The sequence below is a fragment of the Leguminivora glycinivorella genome, chromosome 14 (genome assembly GCF_023078275.1).
Source record: "Leguminivora glycinivorella isolate SPB_JAAS2020 chromosome 14, LegGlyc_1.1, whole genome shotgun sequence".
In the NCBI taxonomy this organism is placed as follows: Eukaryota; Metazoa; Arthropoda; class Insecta; order Lepidoptera; family Tortricidae; genus Leguminivora; species Leguminivora glycinivorella.
Window position 1 is genome coordinate 6,909,314 of NC_062984.1, and position 19,832 is coordinate 6,929,145.

The window sequence follows — 19,832 nt, forward strand, 5'->3', positions numbered from 1 at the left end:
CTGCAATGCAATCAATTGAAGTGATATTTGGGCATTTTCGCGAGAACAATCACTAAAAAAAATATTAAGGTAGGCAATTTTTTTATTTTTCCTACTCAGAATCACGAGCCCTTTCGATCTAGGGCAAAAACGAGAGATAAAAAAATAGTCCCAAAATTACTTTATTAATACTTTCTTTAAGTGGAAAAATTAAATTTGGGACGCTTTTTTCCGCCTAGTAGGATCGAAAGGGCTGGTGATTCTGAGTAGGTAGGAAAAACATTAAATTTACCTATTTTAGAAAAAAGTTTTTAAATCTATTTTCGCGAAAATGCCCATTTATCTTGCTGTAATAAATATAAGTACATACTTCTTATTGAAAAAAAAAACATTGGTCATGTAACTCATGTACAATTTCATGTGTACGATAGGAACTTCGTTAATAATAGCGTAGGCGCTAATCACAATATAAATATTTTCTCGTACCTATGTATGAAGGAAAACTTCGTCAGGAAACCGGACTAACCCCAATAAGGCCTAGTTACCCTTTGGGTTGGAAGGTCAGAAAGCAGTCGCTTTCGAAAAACTAGTGCCTAAGCCAAATCTTGGGATTATTTGTCAAAGCTGACCCTAGGCTCCCATGAGCCGTAGCCAATGGCGGGATAACGCAAGGACTAAGGATGATGATGTATGAAATTTATATGTCACCAGACATATGCATTTTAGTAAATAAAATTTTGTCTAAATACATCGTTGGCGTCTGCTACTTCTTATATTTATTCTAATATCTCACCCATTTCCAGTCTACATTTATTTCTCGATAATCGCCTGCCCGTGGCCCTCTGGGACAGCTGCCTAATGAGGCTCATTGTGTGTCCAGCAGTTGGCGCCACTAGCGAAAACGGGCATGTCATTATGGGAACATGACACTGACGATAACGCAAGGACTAAGGATGATGATCTATGAAATTTATATGTCACCAGACATATGCATTTTAGTAAATAAAATTTTGTCTAAATACATCGTTGGCGTCTGCTACTTCGTATATTTATTCTAATATCTCACCCATTTCCAGTCTACATTTATTTCTCGATAATCGCCTGCCCGTGGCCCTCTGGGACAGCTGCCTAATGAGGCTCATTGTGTGTCCAGCAGTTGGCGCCACTAGCGAAAACGGGCATGTCATTATGGGAACATGACACTGACGGTTGAGCGTTTCCCCGGGAGACCTACTAGCGCCCTTACGGGGATTTTATTGGCAAAAGCCGTTCTTGATTATTTTACTGACGATATATATTTGAAACCGAATTACCTATGTAGTTTATGTGCTTTCAAATTATTATCATTAATAACAGTGACGACGCATTAATGTGTTAACCCACATGCGTTTTTCAATATAAAGAAGATGTCAACTCAAAACTTTAGCGATTAAAGACTTGTTTCACTAAAAAAATTACACATTTTTGCTACACACCAAAATTGTCCATGAACTTTTAAACGGTTAAATACATGGAAACATCCCAAAGTGACGATACCTTTGCGCATTATTTCAACCCCCTCTAATGATGTTATTGTCTAAACATTATTCTAAGTGAAAAGGCACCATACAGCTGATGTAAGATAAGATAGACATCCGATTAAAGAGAAAATGCGTATAAACAGGGAAGCAACATATAAAGTACTTGTATTTCTATATTTCCGCGCAACATCTGTTTACACGGCAATACTTTCTAACTGTCACTAACACATCGATATAAGGCTTAATGATGACATCTTAAATCTAAAAACGACGTAAGTGACATTAACATATGTGTCACACATATAAAAGGGCCCCTAAAGCACCTGACACTTACGACATTACTAACGGGATTAAAGTTACAAATGTAACTATTTCAACGTAAGCGCCACAGCATTATTTCCCATCTTTTCTTTGTCAAGAACATCTTCTATGAACATACGACGTTGTTCAACTAAATAGGGTTATCTGGCGCCATCTTAGCATTACCATAAGATGGCCGATAAGTATGTACTTACACCGCATGTACAAGTATTTACAATAATTATGCGATTGGCATCTGGGGTCAGGTGATCGGCGATGGCCGATACGGCAGCATTCAGCAATGACCTAGATGGGTTAGTCTAGAATAGCGTTTGCATCAATAAGTTATTATAACCTCCTCAGTCCTCGTGTACAATTTTTTGTAGGTACATATTCCAAAATTTATTTCGGACACTTAAGTATTGAGTCACACAAACTTCCAAATTCAAAAACATAACCAAAGATTCCAGGGCTCTGAAGAATAGGATTGAAATGACACTACAACTTTCGAACCATAGTTTTGTGATTCCGTAGGTATTCTCAAGATTCCACTCATCTGCCTACTAATCTTTATAGTCTGTTAAAGGAATGATTCATTTTACAAGAATCGCAATGTAAACAAAACATGTAGAACTAAAAACTAGACTAAAATGTGACTTGATTATAATGGAAAGGAATGAAAAGGAAAGTATACAAAGAAGAACATATTTAAGGCAAAGTTAAAAACATGAAAACACAGACGATACTTTGTTTTGATGGTATGTCTCGCGACTTACCTATTTGGTGAATTCTATCAAGTGAAAAAGTAAATAAAAGAAAGTAGACAAAGTGTAACTTACGCTAAAGTTGTGTAATTTCAGCTGAGCAAGTCTTCAGAATAAAAACGGATGACACTTACCTGAAACAGAAAATAACATCGTTATTATAGAGCTAAAATGAAATGGCAGAAAATGATAAATGAAACGGAGCATTTGAAATGGCGACGGCATTAACATTTCTATCAAACTTCAAAGACACATATTACAGAAATAATGGACTTCCTCCCTTTAGAACAAAATAATAATAATATTATAGGCAATTTCTATAGAAATTCAAAAGGACGCTACTCAATTTCAGAAAGTTGTAAACGAATATAAAAGGAGATGTACTTATGACCTTTGGAAATTGATGTATAAGTCCCATTGTAATCTCACGCACGTGTGTAGCTCAACTTGGATTAATGATAATTTATTAAACAAATTAGAACCTTACTACTGAATATATTGGATCGATATTGGAGGAGGCGGTTAGTAAACAAATGATATCAAGTTTCCATGTAAGGAAAGCAGCAATACGGTAGTAAGTAGGTATTTGCGTATTTAGTGGCTGGAGATAGACGTAAGTTAGCATTTAATAAATAATGCAATAACCGAACGATGTTTATGGTTAATGCCAATCTTTGACTTCGTTGAACAATGGAACAGTTACACGATTGATTTATGGCCTAAGGTCAATGTGAAGACCAGCATATAACATTTTTGGTTAGGGAGACAGTGCAACAACTCCTGTATTACCACACTAGCATCGCTCAAACAAAGTCAGGAAGGAAGAGTTTCGCTTCTTCTCTTCCGACGACCAATTTCAAAATTTCGCCGTAAATGATAAATGCACTTATCGTTTTTATAACCTACCCTACTTACATATAAGGTTTAGCGTGTATGCCGTTCGGTTTGACAAATGCGCCAATGTCCTCAACTGCCTTTTTATACGAAACACATTCAAGTGACTCTACTCCAAACGTCTCAACAATTTAGAAGTAAGGCACAGGGCACAAAGGCCCAAGTAAGGCACAGAAACGAGGCACAAAGGCCCAAGGAACAATAGGTCCGGGGCACATGTGAGGGATAATGGCGTTTTTACGGCGTCGAGGACAAAAGATTAACTGTGAACATCGGAGGGTTTTTGTTTTTGAAGATTTTACGGCGAAACGCGTAAACGATAGTATATAGATTCTGTTGGAAAAACGGAGAGGACAGTAAAGACAGAACGCAGCAGTTAGTTACAGACAAGCAAGGAATTTAATGTTTACTTATTGATCGCATCGACACTTGGTACGGTGAAATATGAAATTTGTGTTTAAAACAATACATGTACATATAAGTGTGATTTGTATGGTAATCTTAAAACATATAATAATTAGGGATGTACCGAATTGATTTGGCCGACTAGGCCGACTACCGACAGTCGGCGCTTGGGTGGCCGATAGTGACAGTCGTAGTCGGCCAGTTACGATAAATTCACATTTTGAATGTCATTTTTGGTCCTTCGTTCGCGCTTTTCGTGACAGTATTTATAACATTTTCCATTTTTAACAACCGGATTGGCTTAGTGATCCTGCCTATGAAGTCGATAATCCTGGTAGGAAATTTATTTCTGTGTTGATAACAGATTTGTTGTTTTGACAAGAAAAAGGAATTACTAATAGCTACATAATACAACCATAATTTTCAGCTGGTAATTTAATTTTGTATGTTTTTCTATCACTAATGAAGTGCCGACTAATCGGCCCTTTTTGCCGACTAGTCGCCGACTAATCGCCGACTACAAATGTGGCCGGATAGTCGGCTTTCCCGAGTAGTCGGCGACTAGTCGGTACATCCCTACTTATAATCAAAAATATGTTAATATGTATGTTTTTAGTTTTACCAGAAGTGTTGAAGAATTACGCCGCCATAGCAACAAGGAACGTAACAATAACTCAAACTTTAATTTCTAGATATCGGACGTGACAAACGCCTGACCGCCGGCATCCAACATTACTTATCTATTAAACCGTCCGGCTAGAGCAAATAAACTCCCAAGGTATATATTAAATGCAAATCACCTCGTACTACCGTAAAGGGGACAATCGGAGACGCCCGGGACGTTTTGAGACGTTCGAGGAAAGATGGTGCAAGAGTAGATACGCCATTCGTGAAAAAAAAGATATGATAGACTCGAGGGTTCACTGGCGAAATCCATAAGTTGAGCATGCTGGTTTTTGAAATTTGACAACATATGTGCAATTTACACAAATTTTTTGCTTCAACGAAAAATAATCTCAGTTTCACCAGTAAACCCTCTCAGCTATCTTTCCAGTTTTTAGTCCACGAAAATCTACTGACAAGCTTTGGAATTTCAGCAAGCACGCCAAAAAATTTTGGGATTTCTACTTTCATTCAATTTAGGTACTTCAGCCAGTTCTCGTCCGTTTTCTACTCACATTTTCAAGGATTTCGCACAATAAAATAGTTTTTCAGTCTTTTATTATTAATTGAATAGAACAATGAGTCACTTTGGAAGAAACTATTTTGATTCGGACAATAACAATGTGTGTGCAAGTGAGGTATCTCCACCAATATTATTCCATCTGTGTCTTGGGGACGCAAACGCTTAACTTTTTTTTTTTATAAATGTTTGTCTGAATCTTTTGTCGCGTCTAAATCACAACAGGAAAACGAAGGGACAATAGATATTCTGAATTCAAATGTCTCTTTAGAAAAAGTTGGATAAAGTGGGAATTTGAATGGGATAAAGTTGAGTTGTCAACAAAGACTGGCAATATTATCTACCACAAGTGCCACAAGCCATTACAGTAACTTATTTATTTTATTTACTTATTAAGAATACCTACACGGTACAATTTATTTTCTACCAAAGAGGATAGAAAAAAAACTTAACATGTATATAGGAAAACTATGCATATGCATGCTATTGTATAGTATCTAAAAAATCGAAAGGTACGAGTATATTTATGTAAATGTGTGGAATTTTATAAATCTTACATGAAAGAGGAATAGCCAGTTTTCGATGAGGAATGATTAATATCACAAAAATAAAAGAAACAAGGTAGGAACCGAAATAAATAGATCTACCCTTTGCAAATAAACTAACAGATATAAATAATTCAACGAACACAAACAGGATACAAGACTAAGTGAGTTTGGTTCCGATTCCGAATGAGTATAATTCAGCTACATACTAAGCTGTTATCCTCATAACATTTCCAAATAAGTAAAGACAAGTCTGTAAAAATGTCGCAATAAATGATATAATCTTTCGCAAAAGTATGAAATTTGAACCATTAATATTAACTCAGCACAATTTTAACCGCAGAAAAGATTTACTGAACTTTCGAAACCATAATCCTCAATAATTCAATAATCATAACGGGAGTAAGTGTCAATTATATTAAATTATATGTGGACAATGCAGCCGTTTCGGCGTGATATATCGACAGAGATATTGTATGTGTAGATACGTTTAAAGAGATACCATACCACATTTGGCGCTTACGTCATTATTGACACCGCCCCAATACAAAAACGAAGTTTTTGACGTAAGTAACAAATTTCTTTGGGTTTCCTTTTTACGGATATGGACGCATAGTGATCATTGACCAACATGAACTATATGGCGACAATTTCTTATTGTCATAAGTCCTTTTGGCGTGAGAAAAGTAGTATAAAGTAGGGTGGCGATAAACATCGGGAAACAATGGTCAGTTAAAACAAAATGACAGTGCGTTATGACGTAACTAACCTCGTTTTGTTGGGCGAAGTATAATTTTGTACGGTTATTTGGGTATACGTACTACTTTACACTATAGCTTTGAAATTTAAAAATGTATGTATACATACGTAACTATTTAATTAGCAAAGATTTTATACATATACAGAGTGGGGCCTGTAACAAAGGCGAAGAATTGAACTCTAGGCTATTCTCCTTATACTGATCAACATTTGTTCGGCGACTTTTAAAAATAACTTGTATTTTGATTTTTATCACCCTTAAAAGTTTTTTCTAAGAGGTAATGTATTGCGAATTCTGTTAAGTCTAAAGTGTGACAGACAACGTCAATGACAACAATAATGGCGTACATTGAAGCTAATATTTATTTTGTATGAAAAATTAAAAATTTAAATACTTCATAATTTTTAAAAGTCGCTGAACAAATGTTGATCAGTATAAGGAGAATAGCCTACAGTTCAATTCTTCGCCTTTGTTGCAGGCCCCACTCTGTATAAATGCAAACTTTATAATAATAATGTAGGAAAAAATATTACATTAATTTAAGAAAAAAAATTTTAAAGTTAAGAAATGCTATAAACATGGTCCATTTTCGTTAACATCTGTCAGTTAACAATTGACATAGGTTTAACCCAACTGTCATTTGCAGGTAAAGACAGGAATGAGACAAATCTTGATTTTAAATACAAACAATAAGTATCTAAGTTACATTTTCTGAAAGCAGAGTTTTGCTACTATAAGGGCGAAAGAGACTATTATAATAATTATAACTAGCTTTTGCCAGCAGCTTCGATCGCGTTAGAAAGAGACAAAAATTAGCCTATGTCACTCTCCATCCCTTCAACTATCTCCACTTAAAAAATCACGTCAATTAGTCGCTCCGTTTTGCCGTGAAAGACGGACAAACAAACAGACACACAAACTTTCCCATTTATAATATTAGTATGGATTGTTCTCATATATTTAGTACTCTCTGCTACAAGATAACCTATATGTACTATGTAGATATGTATATTGTATGTACACGTAAACGAAATAAAATTACTTTAATACCGTACAGTACAAAGATTTTTTATCAAAATGTCAAATTCCCAGTGTGAAATTTCAATTCAAATAATTTCTTTGCCAAGCCAATCTTGATTAAGCTAGCCCCGCGAAACCAATTGCATTTCATTGGGCGTTATCATGTTTCAATAATAACTAACATGGCGCTGGGGGTCATACAAACTATTCATACAAACTCTATACTTGACTTTGTACGTGTTCCAAGTATAACTTGACCCATAGAACTGAAGGTACAGTCAACCAATTGGAACCCTGGGCCACTGTAGAACTTTGTCATAGTGACGTTATAAATCAGATTGTAAGAAATCTCTTACTGCTTGTCATTTTGACATGGTTGTAGAGTGGCCTAGGGTTCCAATTGGTTGACTGTACGTCTAGCGAATCCTGCGATGTTCCATCTTAGTATCTGCAATTTGTTTGTTGCTTTTTAGAATAGAAACTCTAAAAGGAGTTCAGAATAGTAAATTACGGTACAAGTGAAAAAGGAAGTTCGAAACGAGTGACGGTAAATTGACGACACGATAGAGTGACGACACGAGTTACGAATTTCCTTTTCGCATGTGTATCGTACCGTACGACGTTTTTCAGTACCTTCGAAGGTTCGACCGCACAAGAAATGAACCATTTCTCGCACTAAAATCGTCCGTAAAAAAAAACACCATCTTTACTGAATACTTGTAAAAAAAAAAAAAATTTAAAATTTGAACTGTTTATTTCATTCTAATAAATTTAATCAGTACATGCTTAATGTATTTAATCAGTGCATGTTGAGAAAGTGAACAGCGGTTACTTACTAGATCCAAAATTTACATACGTTATTTATATTATCCATGATGTTTACGCTATTAAGTAACGCATAGTAAAATGTCAAAAACAGGCTAAGACTTTATTTTCGGTTGACCCTTATATGTATTACTGAGAACTATCAATATAACAATATCGTCAAAAAGATCCACAATACCAAAATGAAACTTCTAATACATAGACGGCACAGTTTTACTGGTATACGTATACGAGAATTGTTATAGCTTTGCGAATTCTTATTTCGCCTTGCTTAGCTCGGCACGTACGAAACAAACTAAGATAGAAATAGCTATTATGATTTCAGGGGTTTGTCGAAGAGTGCTGTTTGTAATTATGTATGTAGGTACAGTAATAGTACAGTGATCGTCTATATCCGTAATTGGTAAACTTTAGAGACTCAATTGAAATTTTAACCAAAATCATTTTAAATTTGGATACCTATAGGAATAAATGAAAAGAAGTGAAAGATCCTAATTTCCGTGCAACAAGAAAACCTGACTGGTCGAGTTATTCGGGTAATATTCTACCTGAACTAGGTTTGACACGCTACCTCTAGATCTGCTGTTTCTCCAGAACTTTTGTATCATAAAAAACGACCAGAAGAGAATAAGATATGGACATATAAAAACAAAATTGCCCAAGTCAAACCATAGATCTCCTACACTAATTCTCCGGTAAATTACTCAAGGACAAAATCTCAAACTACTAAACTGACAGCATTTCTAGGTAAATGTTACAAAGCAATAATAAATCAACTGGACGGTTTAATATTCACTTCATCATCACAATACTCAAGATTAAATGTAAATGTGTCTTTCTTCTCGAAAGAGTCCTTATAATTTAAGTGCAAGTATGGAGAGAGAGAATAAAAAGGAGTCTAGAGATTTCTAAAGAAAGGGTCGGACAACGCGCAAGTACACCTCTGGAGTTGCAAGCGTCTATAGGTTGCGGTTCCTGATTACCAGGCGGGCCGTATGGTTGTTTGCCACCACGTGATGTTAAAAAAGTGCAGTAAGTATCCACCTGGCGAGCAAATCAAAACATTTTATTTATTTGTGCGATCGAGTGGGCTGGTGGTAAAAGCCCGCTGTTAGCCGCGTAAGCTGAAGACCCGTGTTCGATTCCCGGCACGGTCACAAGTGGACCTAGTCGATTTTTCTATCGTTTCTGATTCTATTTAAAATTACAATAAGTTTTATAGCAAACGGACAGCGATGCAAATTGTATTCAGATATAGATGACGGACGCCACAAATGCAGTCGCAACATTAAATTAAATGGCAAAATTACCGATCCAGCAATGTAAATCAACTGCGACGTCCAGCAATGAAGCACTTTCTGCACCATTTTATTAATGAACTGCTTTTTGGCTGAATCAAGCAAAAGCATGGGAATTGGAAATAAAATAATAGTGCGTAAATATTGATTATCTTTATAATATTAAAACGTGACATTATTTAAAAATTACAGTATGAACTACATTGGCAAAAACTTTAGTAGAGGAATCCGTCTAGTGTACGCATATTGAAAAAACCGGCCAAGAGCGTGTCGGGCCACGCTCAGTGTAGGGTTCCGTAGTTTTCTGTATTTTTCTCAAAAACTACTAAACCTATCAAGTTCAAAATAATTTTCCTAGAAAGTCCTTATAAAGTTCTACTTTTGTTACTCTTTTAAAACATATGGTTCAAAAGTTAGAGGGGGGGGACGCACTTTTTTTTCCTTTAGGAGCGATTATTTCCGAAAATATTAATATTATCAAAAAACGATCTTAGTAAACCCTTATTCATTTTTAAATACCTATCCAACAATATATCACACGTTGGGGTTGGAATGAAAAAAAAAATCAGCCCCCACTTTACATGTAGGGGGGGTATCCTAATAAAACATTTTTTCAATTTTTTATTTTTGCACTTTATTGGCGTGATTTATATACATATTGGTACCAAATTTCAGCTTTGTAGTGCTAACGGTTACTGAGATTATCCGCGGACGGACGGACGGACGGACAGACAGACATGGCGAAACTATAAGGGTTCCTAGTTGACTACGGAACCCTAAAAAGCGGGAGAACTGTCATTATTACAGACGACATATTTGCCGTGTAGAGTGAGCTACTTTTATACCTATTGTACGGTCGACCAATTTGAATTCTAGGCTACTCTGGAACCCTGTCTTTTGAAACTATGCTGCTTTTGTCATAGAAGTTACTTCAATGTTTACTATGAAAAGGTTCTACAATGTACCTTCTTGTAATTACATTACGAGTTTCGAATAGCCAATGTTTTTACAACGACTGGTTGATAATAGTTTTAGTGTTCGTATGTTAGTATTAATGAATGACAAAAGGTTCCCCTTGTTTTGGCATAATTTTATAATCAAGAATTCTTTTTGGCATAATCTATATTGGCATAATTCACCTTTCGCATAATCTGTTATGGCATAGTATAGTTACGCATAATTTGTCTAGGCAAATTTTTGTGTGTCCGAATATATTTCGTGCATAAAGGTTATTCGCCGAAAGGTTTTTATGCATAAATTATTTGTGCATAACATTGTTTACTCGAAATTTACCACGCAGAATGATTATCATAGGTAATTTACTATATTATTGCTGCAGTTCTAACCTAACTCAACCGACATTCTTGATAAAATTTTGTATTTATTGAGGTCGCAGTTCTAACCTAACCTAACCGACTCTTCCGACAGCATTAAAAATGGGTGGTTTATTCTGATTTTAAGAAATATGCCAAATACAATTATGCGAATCAATTTTATTCATAAACACAATCGGCGTAAACAGTATTATGCGAACTTATTTTCGGACAAAGTAATATTCGTATTAGTTTATATGACAAAAAAGTTTTCTACCAAATTAACATTCGTCGAAAACCGATTATGCGAAGCCTGTTATGCGAAAATCGTTTCGGACAATTAAAGGTATGCCAAATAGAGGGAACCCATGACAAAAGCATAGCAAAATAATTACCAATTAGTGTAAAAGGACGGAATCATAAAAACGTAGGCATTCTTTCCGTCACCGAAATTCCGACATTAAAAAAGTCATCAAACATTCAAACGTCAAAGCGGGACTCAAAACCAATTTCGCTAAAAGTAGCCTAAAGCGAAGCCCCCTCCGGTAATGTATTATTTCCCGGCCTGTGACTTTTGTTACGTGCGTAAGCATACTAGCTCATGTATAATTGATGTGTTGATGTGTGAGATAAACATAGATCTTGAATAGATTTGTTGCACCCTTCTTTCTGGTAATAGGAATTGTATGAGTTACTGTTTCGTCAAGCGTGGATTAAGTTGTGATAGATTTAATTAAATCGTTTTTTTTCTTCTTCATTACAATATACATATATGTAAATAATTCAGATGACTTTGTTAACATACCCAAATAACAAATCAATTGTAGATATGTAGAATTGTAAATGCCACATTAGCTACTTGCATAACAAGTAATCAAGTATTAATTGTCGCATATTTTTCAAGAGATATATATTATTTGTGTACTTTAACAAAGGATTGTCTCTCTCGTATTTTAATCATACGCATCACTTCCGCAGTCAATTTGCAATAACCAATTAAAAAATAACTTTTTTTAAATAAAACCTTTTTTTCAACAATCAGAAGGATTCCATTACTTAACGGCCTACAATATGTAGGTCCCTATAGGTCAGTGTTTTTTCAAAGAGCAAGTAAAGTCAAGATTTTTTTATACTGTGACGTATCGATTTTACTTGTTTCTTGTTACGGAGCAAAAAAGACAAAAATTTGTGCACAATTACTATCATAGTTCATACTTATTTATTCATTAACAAAATTATTGTGTATGAAATATAAAAATATACAAAAAGTCTGATTTGGTAAGCGCAACGACTATACCCTATTCATAGTGTATTATCTAGAGCTAAATTTTGAACTATACTAAGTTCAAATCAGTTTCTAAGTGTGGTCTAACTCTCCCAATGGGGTAGACCACTAGCCCCAGTTTCTTTTAAAACCATTCGCTCGAAGTTCACAGAGTACCAGTCTTGTAGTACCATTAGCGTTCGAAGTTCAAACTATCAAGTGCGGTGTAACGGAAAATTAAAAGGGGCAATTTTCTTAACAAGTTCACTCGCTTTTGTAGTTTTAAGGGTGAAATTCCCATAGCTGGGCACCGTTAATCAAATAGTTAACTTCGTTAATCGCTAATCCGTTACTAAAAAAGTTAACTTCGTTAATCGTTAAAGCGATACATTTCGACCAATTTAACGTAAGTTAAAGTTAATCGTTAATCCGTTAACACGTGAAAAAAATGAACTTTTCTTTAAATATTTAGTTGCATCAGTATCCACTATAACGTATAAATCGCATTATATTTCTGTAAAATGCCGAAGTACAGCTAGCCTATTGAACTCTAGGCTGCACGTGGAAGGCAGTGATCGCCTGAGCTACTGCCAAGAGCTGTGTCAGGAGAGATGCTGGCGGTGACGGGACTGTTGTGGCACTTTGGGCGGTAGAGGCTAGGGAAGCGAATGTGGTCGTAAATAGGGCTCGAATTTGCTGCCCTATCACTACAACAGTCGCCATGGTAAAGCTTAGGATTCACCGAATCAAAGTTAGTAAAAGCAAATCCACGTGAAGAATACTTTTTTAGGTAATATTTCGGACTTTTAGCAATTGACATCGGTAAAACCTAGGATTTACCGGCAAATCATAGGATTTGCCGTACTTCGGGCTTTTATAGTAGCGTTCAGAACGTGTTTTTCGCAGCGCAGATGGCGCCTGTGCCCTACTAGATTAACGTTTAACGGACTCGGAGAAATTTAACGGAAGTTAACGAGTCCGTTAACATTTTGTCAAGTTAACTTAAAAGTTAATCCGTTAATCGAAATGTTAACTTCGTTAATTAACGATTAACGGATTAACGAGTTAATGCCCAGCTATGGAAATTCCTGTATATTTTCTTCATCTACATATACTATAGAGTAGAAAAGTGCTTTCTGGATGTAAAGAAGATATGACAAAAGATAAATTTAAATTGAACTAAGATAATAAACTATAATAAACTATATTTAACTATAATAAAGGCAGATCAAATTAGAGATGGCGGGAAGAAAGGGGAGGCCTTTGCCCAGCAGTGGGACACAAAAATGGGCTAGAAAAAAAACTTATCATCAAAATCTAGTATCACCATCATGCTGAATTACATGGCTCAACTATGAAAAAACCGGCCAAGAGCGTGTCGGGCCACGCTCAGTGTAGGGTTCCGTAGTTTTTCGTATTTTTCTCAAAAACTACTGAACCTATCAAGTTCAAAACAATTTTCCTAGAAAGTATTTATAAAGTTCTACTTTTGTGATTTTTTTCATATTTTTTAAACATATGGTTCAAAAGTTAGAGGGGGGGGGACGCACTTTTTTTTCTTTTAGGAGTGATTATTTCCGAAAATATTAATATTATCAAAAAACGGTCTTAGTAAACCCTTATTCATTTTTAAATACCTATCCAACAATATATCACACGTTGGGGTTGGAATGAAAAAAAATATCAGCCCCCACTTTACATGTAGGGGGGGTACCCTAATAAAACATTTTTTCCATTTTTTATTTTTGCACTTTGTTGGCGTGATTGATATACGTATTGGTACCAAATTTCAGCTTTCTAGTGCTTACGGTTACTGAGATTATCCGCGGACGGACGGACGGACGGACGGACGGACGGACGGACGGACGGACGGACGGACGGACGGACGGACGGACGGACGGACGGACAGACAGATATGGCGAAACTATAAGGGTTCCTAGTTGACTACGGAACCCTAAAAAGAGGCTAGATTATCTCATTCTAACATAACTACAAGATAAATCTAGCATGATGTAATTACAGCACCATAAAATAATAAGATGTCATCACCAACGTCAATACGCGAAGTTCCATTACTAAAGCCTTACGCAAAAACTTACTTAACGTTAACACTAGGTTAGCATTAAATGTGTGTAGTCGTTAAGCATATGAAGCTTCAACTACATTCACTTATCAATTTTTCACTTTAAGTTAAATTACTATCTCTCTCACGAAGATCCAAAGTCTATATTGCAATCACTATGTCTATGAGATGCGAGGATTTGAAAGTAAATGTTTTATTCGGAGGCAGCTTCATAATAAGGGGTAATCGCAGGTTGTATTAGCCCATTTGTATGATAATAGCATTCTAGGGTCCATATAGGGTTCAAGGATGAAAGTTTGCTGACTCCGGTGATCTGAACACAGATATAGTAATGATAATGTGCATACTGAATCTGAAGAATATGTCAGGATTCTGAACAGGAATGTGCGCTGGGACATATGCATTGTCGGGATGGCCGAAAGTAAGGGTTGGTGTACACCAAGCCATAAGTATAGTGTTAATTGGTTAAATAATTTGTGGCAACTGACATTTTCTACATATACTTCCCTCGATGGTATGAGGCGAATTTTAAATGAATTAATTTATGAGAGTGCATATAGTAAAAAATATTGTACGATATTAAAAGTAAAAATATAGTGATGACCTGATGGCATTATAATTTGACTTCCAAATAAACTTACGCTGGCAATTTTATGTCTATACTTTAAGCCTTATTATTCTGTATACTTCCTTATCGACTAAGACAATCCTTTAACGTATAAATATGTAACCAATAACTATATATATTATTCACTTGTACTGTAATGAGATAAATTGTAAAATGAGGAATCAAATACCTAAATGTATTTGTTTTGGCTCGTCGATTGAGTCATAGAACGGAATGTTGTTTGTAATTATGTACATAAATACATAAATGAGGAAGATAACTTAGGGCCGATGATAATTATCATGATGTTGCAGTTTGCAGATAGAAAATAAATACTAAGTTATCAATTGAATGCACGATGATACTTGTAGGTATGGCATGAGGAAAACCATTAAATGATCTATTAAAAAATATGATGGAATGTCTTAAGGCTAGACTTTGTACATACTTTAATAAATAATATAAATACTTTGAAAGATTATTGTATTCATGGTAATAAAATAATCTCTACGTACGACCAATCAACAGGAAACGTACTTAGTTTAGCAAAAAAATATACGATATATCATATATGTAATAGAATTAATAGAAATTTACAATCATATTTTTGTAGCCTTCACCCTTTTTCCTTAAACAAGTTTACAAAATATTCTAGGACATAATCCCAATCTCCAGCCTAGGTCTATATAGATAATGAAATGTCAATATTTCATTCGTAATCGACCAAAAATAGTTCGGGAGTTAATACCATAAATTTATTAATGCCAACTCTAGTGCCAACAATATAAATTAATTCAATAATCCCAATTAGCACGCGTGTCATGATTTAGCCATGAAATATATTCCGCAATTTATAACAGTATCAAGTGACGGATATGATTAATACAAACGATTAAATGATAATGTAACCCATCGATTCCGCTCAAAATCTTAAACCAAATTAATAGGCGCTTTAATAAACGCTCGGTAAATACATCGTCCACAAACAATTGGTTAATTTACATAAAAGAAAGCGTTTTAATGTTAAGCTGTGCGGTTAATCTGCTTTGTGTGAACTTACACACCATTTACCTAAGGCCGGAGAGTCTTACTCGTTAAAACCAGTTGACCTTGAACCTTAGAACACTCTAAAACCTTTAGATATTACAGACTAGGCTTATGCTGGTTTGTCCGAGTTTCACTCACCGGCGCTTGGTAAGCTTTTACAACGACCCCTGGTCATTTGTTCCCGTCGCCCAATAATTAAGTCCGACAGCCCAGTTGTAAACTTAACTGCCTCTAAATAACAGAATAATGAGAAGCAACCGGATTTCCAAAGGTTAGAACGCATGGACCGAGTTTAATGGATGATTAACTTGTTAAATGACACTCTGGGGTGATTATGTCTTGACTCACGTAGTAAAAGGTTCTTCCAGCTGCCGCCGAGGGCGCGGAGACAGCGGTGGAGCCGAGGCGCCGGCGCCGGAGCCCGGACAGGCACCGGCCTCACATCCCCTTCCGAAGAACTCCTAGCGAGTAAAGAGCTTCCTCTATCACGCGACAAGGAGCGACGCCTTCCAAAAGGCGCTCCTCTAACTGTAGCAAAATTATCCTCATGAGTACTGAAAGTGTCCATGGGAATCCCTTCAGGTTCCTCTCTTCTGCTTCGTACGGAAAATGTTCTTCTGAAACCGTTTGCGAAACCTTCTATCGTTTTCCTCTTAGGTTTTGGGACCTCTTCAGAGCTGATTACGGTGATGTCGTCGAAATCCTGTGCGTTGTATGTTCTGTAGGTTCTGGACTCTAAGCCTGTGAGGTCTTCTATGCCACCGTGGCGGTACCGAAGCGGTCTTCCTCTGTCGATGATTCCGAGTTCATCGTAGCTTCTGTAGGTTGAGGAGGCCCGCCGCGGTGCAGGCGGCCTTCCAGCCCTGTCTATGGTCATCCTGAACTCTTAATTATCACGAACCTGACGAGAGAACGATACAATTTTAATTAGAGGTCATCCAACACTGGATATTCAGATCCTTTGTTTTCCAAGACGCACATTTAATTTCAACATTCGAGGTTCGTAGTTTCTGCTTATCGTGGCTGCTGTTCCGTTGATTAATTCAAATGGCTCCTTAGAGTGAATAAAACATGTTTATGTGTGTATTAATTAAAGGAAAAGTGTTAATTTCCTGTGGCCTTGGCTCGGCTGCTTTCTCACGGAGTCATGTTTATTTCCTAGTGCTGTTTTCACGTAGCCTTTTGAGCTTGTTTTTAGAATATTTTACCTCGAGATTTGAACAAGTACGAGTCATTATTTGACAGACTAATTCTGGTTGAATTTAACACTTTCGAAACCGGGCTCTACGCGGCGCTACGACATTTTCGCTACATACGGGGAAACCCATGTAATCGGCTACGCTTCTACGAGCGGTGTGCCCGACAGTCGGGTTCTTGGTAGCGAAAGTGTTAAAGGTGTATTTTTAAGAAATCTTTATCGAATGTGACTGTGAACACGAAAATTTGTCGGTTGCGTGCGCGAGCCACGTTTGGCGATACCGTAACTTGTCTAACTTCTGCGTAACATAATAATAAAAATTGTTTACATGCCCAATAAAGAGCGGTAGTGGCATTTTTTCGAACAAATCTAGCGATGTCACGCCACATTTTTCACTGAGCTTTGCGACGAAACAATGCGACCGCCGCCGCTATCGCTCGCCATCGTGACTGTCTACAAATGACGTTTAATTTGCTTTGAATACCATTTTATTTTTAATATGCTACTGTTTTTTTTCTGTTGAACATTCAAACGATCAAGGCTTGTTAAAAAGCGAGCTATAAGAGCAAAATGTGTTGTCAAAAACTCTCGTGTGATACGCCCTAAAGAGAAAATTTTCTATACGATATAGTAAGTCGCAGAGAGTGCAATAATTTTCCATTTAATATTCAATTAAATTATCAATGAGCTTCCTCTACTCTCTTCAATTTATATTTTATTACCTTATTCATCGTAAAAGTAGTCATAATATAAATTATAGATATTAATAACAAACCAGTAAATGAATAAACTGCAGACCGGTAGTTCGCGCCCTATATGTGTATCAAAGAAGGAAACCCTACTAAGACACAAAAGAGGTTCAGTGATTTCGGTGGCAGTTTTAATAAAACAAAATTTCAATTGAAGTCCCTTTTCATTTAAGTAAGATTTTTTTTAACTATCGAGTTATAATGATGATAATAGAAACTTAAACGAACAACAAGGAAAATACCTAGTTTACAGACATGACACTCTGTTAAATACGGTAGTTAGTTTCAGAGCTCAATGCAGTTGACCAACTAGTTATGAGCATGTCACTTTTAACTAGCCATTGCAACTTCTGCCTCAGCCGTCACAGTCAAAAAAATACACAGTAGATCTGTTTCATTTGCGTTATTAAAAACAAAACATTTCACGTGACAATCTACATCTAAAGAACGTCCAACACAGCACGAGTGGTACCCATTGGAAGCACAATTTACTTCAAGCCACTCTCTCTTCAGCCCACAAGATTTGTATTTTGAATTTAATGGTTCAGTTGTATCATAATCACACTTATTTTGATGGGTTTTTGTTTGTGGGCAACTGTAGTAGCCAATAATAGAGGAAAAAAATAGAAAACAAGAGCGCGAGTAGCGCAAAAATGGCTTAAATACTGCTTAAGTTTTGTAATCTTAACTACCAAAATACACATTTCCCAAAACTCCTCCAGTTCCATTCATCTCCGTTGTACTGTAAAATGTTCGACATTGTGCAACGTGGACCCATTAGCCGTCGCAACGGATTTCAAACAATTATCGAATTAGGAACTGTATCCTGCCAGTTAGTGGCATCCGCGGCGTCTTGTCTGGTGGAATTTCGAGAACATCGCTATTGCTGGACGATTAAAGTGAATGCGCTGTATTGTTTTAACTGTTTCTTTTTGTTAAAAAAAATATATAAATCCGATTAGTGTAAAAATGTGATCAACAACTACCTTTTGATAAAGCAGAGTCTGAAACCATCTATGTCCATACGTTGCGAGGAATATAAGTTAGATGATCTATATAGACTTCATAGTTTGCATACAAATAAAGAACGTAACGTTCAAAGGTTTTAAAAATAAGCATGAACATTTAGAGACTCTGAATGCTTTTTCATCGTGGGAAAATGTCATTAATACCCAGATCCATAGCCACATAACTAATTCTGTGTCCATAGCATTTCATGTAAAGAAAATAAAGCCATTACACACAATTGGCAATAAACCATCTCAAACACTAAATAGTTGTAACAGATCGCTACAACGCGCTGGTTCACACGATTAATTTAGCCGACAACATTGTTACAGCGTTTTGTTACGCATTTGTCTATGGTTGGAGTGACACGCGCGACAAAAATAACAAAAAGCGAGACCAAGAAAATTTATACTAGGCTTGTGCCGTTTCGTTCGTTGATTGGAGCGCTCCGATCTCGTTCAATCGCTCCCACGAACTAGTTCGCTCTTTTAGGTCTTTTGGTCATTTAGTTCAGTCAGACCAGGGACCACTAAGATCAGAACGAATGGGACCGAATAGTGTCAAAAGGATACGAATAGTCCACTATTCCGGGCCGAAAGGTTTTAAGTACTCGAAGCTTAATATGAAATCTTAACGTTTTTGTATTGCTCTGCTAAGTAGCGCTCGTTCGTTCTCGTTCCGAACCGCTCGCGCTCGCTGGTCCGATACTGAACTAAATGAGCAAAGACCGATTCACAGAGCACGGAAAGATTCAGTTCCTTTCGGTCACTCATGGGATTTTATTCCTAACAGTTCATAGTTCGTGAACGACACAATCCTAATTTATACCCGCAAATAGTGGTCGGACACTGTCCCGATCGGGTGTTTCCGGCTCTGTTTCGCTAGCATTGCTACGTAGCAATTATTTGTTCGTACAACATGATGGCCTTTCGCATGCGCTACCACAGACTTTACGGTAAGTACGAGTATTTTGATTTTTGACAACCCTAAATTTTCGGAACAATTCAACCCTGAACCGCGGTCAAATTTCGTTTTTGAAGGAAGTGTTCTTTCTGTGCGTTATTACTATT

At 36.4% G+C, this 19,832-nt stretch overlaps 1 protein-coding gene across 3 annotated transcripts in view; it reads right to left on the reverse strand.

Annotated features, from left to right (window-relative positions):
- Positions 1-19,832, reverse strand: part of LOC125233140 (caskin-2) — a 235,905-nt gene that overhangs the window by 164,491 nt on the left and 51,582 nt on the right. For 2 of the 3 annotated variants that reach the window (XM_048139014.1, XM_048139013.1), the window contains exon 2: positions 16,156-16,708. The exons of the other annotated variant lie outside the window; for it this stretch is intronic. In XM_048139014.1, coding sequence (XP_047994971.1) covers positions 16,156-16,684 — 529 coding nt within the window. In that variant the 5' untranslated portion in view covers positions 16,685-16,708. The remainder of the gene's footprint in view (positions 1-16,155; positions 16,709-19,832) is intronic. 3 annotated transcript variants of the gene reach the window in all.